Source organism: Arachis stenosperma, chromosome 3 (genome assembly GCF_014773155.1).
Source record: "Arachis stenosperma cultivar V10309 chromosome 3, arast.V10309.gnm1.PFL2, whole genome shotgun sequence".
In the NCBI taxonomy this organism is placed as follows: domain Eukaryota; kingdom Viridiplantae; phylum Streptophyta; class Magnoliopsida; order Fabales; family Fabaceae; genus Arachis; species Arachis stenosperma.
The window spans coordinates 30,043,857-30,047,882 of record NC_080379.1 but is presented as its reverse complement, the minus strand read 5'-3'; the positions used below and the strand labels follow the sequence as shown (position 1 = coordinate 30,047,882).

The window sequence follows — 4,026 nt, the reverse complement described above, 5'->3', positions numbered from 1 at the left end:
AATTAATAATTGTTTGTTAACAAATTTCATTACTAATAAACTTGGCACCAAACTACACAGGTTAGCATCATTGACACTAAAATATTATGAGTATTCTAGAATATTTTGAATTTTTTGGTTGATATAGAATAAATTACAAAATTTGAAAGACAGAAAAATATTAACAACTGGCCCATTATTAAATATTGGGCTGGGTAAGAGGAAAACCACTTTACATAAACATCACTACTTACGTCCTTTTTTTTTTTCTTTAAATCTCATGCAGCCAAACTTAGCCAAACTCTGAGTTTGTTGCTGCCACATTCCTAGGGTTCTCTTCTTCAGAGGTTTCCTTGCCGCTACTTATTTTTTCTCCAGCATGGTAAGTATAATCTCTTTCTTCTTTGTTTGTGTTTAGATCTGTTTTCTTTGTGGTATTCATTATGTTTGTTGGTAGATGAATGATGTTTTATACAAAGACAACTTTCTTTTCTGTTATATACATTTGGATTTTTTTTTAGGGTTTTATTCCTTCCCTAGTAACGGTAACCGAAATTTATCGTGATTTTGTGTTGAGTAGGTTCTGCAGAACGATATTGATTTGCTTAATCCACCGGCTGAACTTGAGAAGAGAAAGCACAAGCTCAAGCGTCTTGTTCAGTCTCCTAATTCTTTCTTCATGGTATTCTATTTTTTTTATAATAGCTCTCTCTTAAATTGTATTTTATCATTTGTTGAACCACACGCTGGATTCGATCCAAGGTTGGCTCGTTTCTTTCCAAGTTTTAATTGTTATCTGTTTGTCTATTTAATTTGTTTCTTGTATTCCTGTCTTGTAGGATGTGAAATGCCAAGGTTGCTTCAACATGTAAGTTGCATCCATTCATTCCTGTTGATTCTGAAGTTATAATTGTGGGCAAATAAATGATTTGATCTTGAGTGATTTTGACGTTTTGATTTCCATGTTGATGCAGTACGACTGTATTCAGCCACTCTCAGACAGTCGTGGTTTGTGGAAACTGCCAAACGGTCTTGTGCCAACCTACAGGTGGAAGAGCAAGGCTAACGGAGGGCTGCTCGTTTAGGAAGAAGGGAGACTAAATGGGGGTGGTATCTTCTCTTTTAGCCTTTGGTTGGAGAGTTTTGTTTTCTTTGGGATTGATCAATGGTTTTGTCATGTTTGAGTTATGATATATTTAATTTTGCTACATTGCAAGACTTTTTTTTTTTTTCTCCAAAGACTGTAACGAGACCAAGCATTTTTGTTTAGTCTATTATATTGCAACATGATTTTGGCTGTCCTGACTCCTGAGTTATAATTTTTCCCTGCTAGGATCGGTTTGTACATGTGATCTGATAGGGTGTACTTTAGTTTTCTTCAATGTGGATTTGCTTGATGATGCGCTTAAGGCTTCTCACTTAGTTTGGGGTAGCCTATAGATGGTATATGCAGGGAATAGGGTGTATTCTTTGTGGTGGGTAGGTGCATTTACTTTTTTGCTTGTCCTCTCTTAGGTGGATGTATAAGACATCTTCGTGTCAAAATGATATTATAAACCGATAGTTTAACATGTTTAATCGAATTATCTAATAATATACAATATTATCTTAACAAGTTGTCTTCATGGGAGTAGGCATTATAGTTAAATGACTGATCCCCAAAGCTAGATAAGACTTAAAACTAGTTGATAAGTTGGTTCAAAATGGAGCTGAAGTTGCTTAGTTCAAGATGAGTTCAAGAAAAAAAAATTCCTGTCTTCTGCAATCACAGCAAGAAGGATGAAAAAAAGAAAATTCAAATATTTGGAAATATGTTTTGTCAGTATTTTTTGTGGGATAGTTTCTTTTTCATCCGTTCATTGTGAAGATAGAACCTAGAAGAATTGTTGGAATGAGATTCTCCTTATATGTTAACATATTACTATCTGCGTAGATTCATTTTAAAATACAATATATTCATATACAAACCAGTGAATGAAGTCAATGAACCAATAGCAAGGATATGTCAAGAAAAAATGTATGATTAAATGCATAGCATAATCAAGAAATGGAAAGGTGAATATTTAAATAGATAGCCAACCATACAAGTGTACACTACTATTAAAATAAATTACTAGAATAAAATATATATTAAAAATAAATTAAATTATATATATATAACTTATTTTAGTGTGTAAATGGTATTTTTATAGATATATACATAAGAAACACCACATGATGCAATACATAGCATAATCATGTGATGGAAGGTGAGGCATCTAAAAGTTATATTGATAGACAAAAAATAAAAAGAAACAAATATGTATATTATAAATCTAGACATTATAAAATTAGATCAAATTATTGGCTTTTATTTAAATAAGTATTACAAAAATATTAATTCCTAAAATCATAGTTATCAAAATCGAATTAGTAATTGAGCCGATCAGTGTATTGGATCACTAAGTTACTGGTTTAACTAGTCATAGATTTAACTGGTTAATTCGATATAATTAATAATTTACATAAAATTTTTATTTTTCTCTTTATATAAGTATTTCTTATTTTGTTTTTTATATGAAAATAATAATTATTTTTAAATTTCAATAATTTGTTAATTAGTTTATACCTATTATATTATTATATAATACAAATATTTATTGAAAAAATAATATTAAAAGATATCATATAATTATAAAAGAATAAGTTATGATTAATAATTTTTTTTTGCCTTTTTTTAATTTGTAAAAGTTTAATATAATTTATAGTTAAATAAAAATATAAATTTATGAATGAATGAATTTAAAATTAAAATAAATCAAATAAATATAAATTATTTGGCGAAATGTGCTATATATTTTTTTCTGGTTAACAAAGGGGCTTTGAGGCCCAAAACAAAAACAAAACTAGCTTAAGATATGAGGGGATGTAACTCTCGTATTATCACTGTGAAGTTTATGCCTTATCCCAAAGGGGGGGGGGGGGAGGAGGGTGATCCAGTACTTCAAAATCTTATCTTGCCTCGTACTCCAATTGGCAAGCCAATCAGCACACCCGTTAGTCATCCCGTAGACATGGGTTATCTTCACCTGTCAATTTCTCTCCAAAAGTTGGTAAATTCTATGGTATAAAATTGAACCTGCTCCTCCTCTATTCTGCCACCTCCTAACATTTTCAACCACATCTTTTGAGTCACTTTCAAGCCAAACTCTCTTGCACCCCAAAGTCCAAGCCATTTCTAGCCCTAAGTAAATCCCCCAAAGTTTCGTCATGAAGACAGAGCAACTTCCAAGCTTTCTAGTGAATCCCATGATCCATTGTCCCTCACTATTCCTTAACAATCCACCACATCCTGCTATATTTTGGTTTGGTTGGGCTGCTCCATCAGTATTGATTTTAGTCCAGCCAATTGGGGGAGGTTGCCAAGCCACTGTAACCTTTCTTGGTGAAGGAAGCCACATATGCCCTCTTTTCTTTACACAAGTACTTTGAACAGTCAAAGCATACTCTTGCACCATTATATGCGCCGTCTTAGGTCTCCTGAACGGAGCTTGATGAATCTCCATGTTTCGCCAATCCCACAATTTCCAGCAAGTAATTGGAAATAGAAACTTCCGTTGAATGTCCTAGTGGAATCCCCAATCTGTGGTTGAACATGACTCCAACCAATTTCTAAACTCCAAGTCAAAGAAATCTGTGAGTTTCTCTGGGTGCACAAGCTTCTTCCAAATATCTCTAGCCGCCTCACAGTCCTTAAGCACATGAATAGTGCTCTCAGTTTGGTTTCTGCATCTATGGTAGAGGGGCGAGGCCCCAAACCAATTTATCCTCTTCTTGTTGGTAAGCAGTTTGTCTTGAGCCGTTTGCCACAAGAACAGCTTAATTCTTGGCAGATCTTTCCAACCCCAAATTCTCCTCTAAATATAATTATGGTTTATAACATTGGGCAACAGAGCCATGTAGGCGCTCTTGACAAAAAACTGCCCATCTTTGGAATACCTCTACGCAAGAGTATCTGGGGGATCTTCTGGTCTATGGGACAGATTGGCCAAAATCTTCATCACTATT

The 4,026-nt window shown here is 33.5% G+C and overlaps 1 protein-coding gene across 1 annotated transcript; it reads left to right on the top strand.

Moving 5' to 3' along the window:
* The first annotated feature begins 220 nt into the window (after positions 1-220).
* Positions 221-1,266, top strand: LOC130969675 (40S ribosomal protein S27-2-like). Its single transcript, XM_057895521.1, has 4 exons — positions 221-361; positions 560-661; positions 819-847; positions 954-1,266. Exons 1-4 carry the CDS (start codon positions 359-361, stop codon positions 1,078-1,080), a joined length of 261 nt encoding a protein of 86 aa, XP_057751504.1. The 5' UTR covers positions 221-358; the 3' UTR covers positions 1,081-1,266.
* Positions 1,267-4,026: the final 2,760 nt, after the last annotated feature.

Bases quoted from the DNA above. Each gene is read 5' to 3' on its own strand.
- LOC130969675 (XM_057895521.1), top strand. The intron at 662-818 runs GTATTCTATTTT...CCTGTCTTGTAG, and splicing joins CTCCTAATTCTTTCTTCATG to GATGTGAAATGCCAAGGTTG. The intron at 848-953 runs GTAAGTTGCATC...ATGTTGATGCAG, and splicing joins TGCCAAGGTTGCTTCAACAT to TACGACTGTATTCAGCCACT.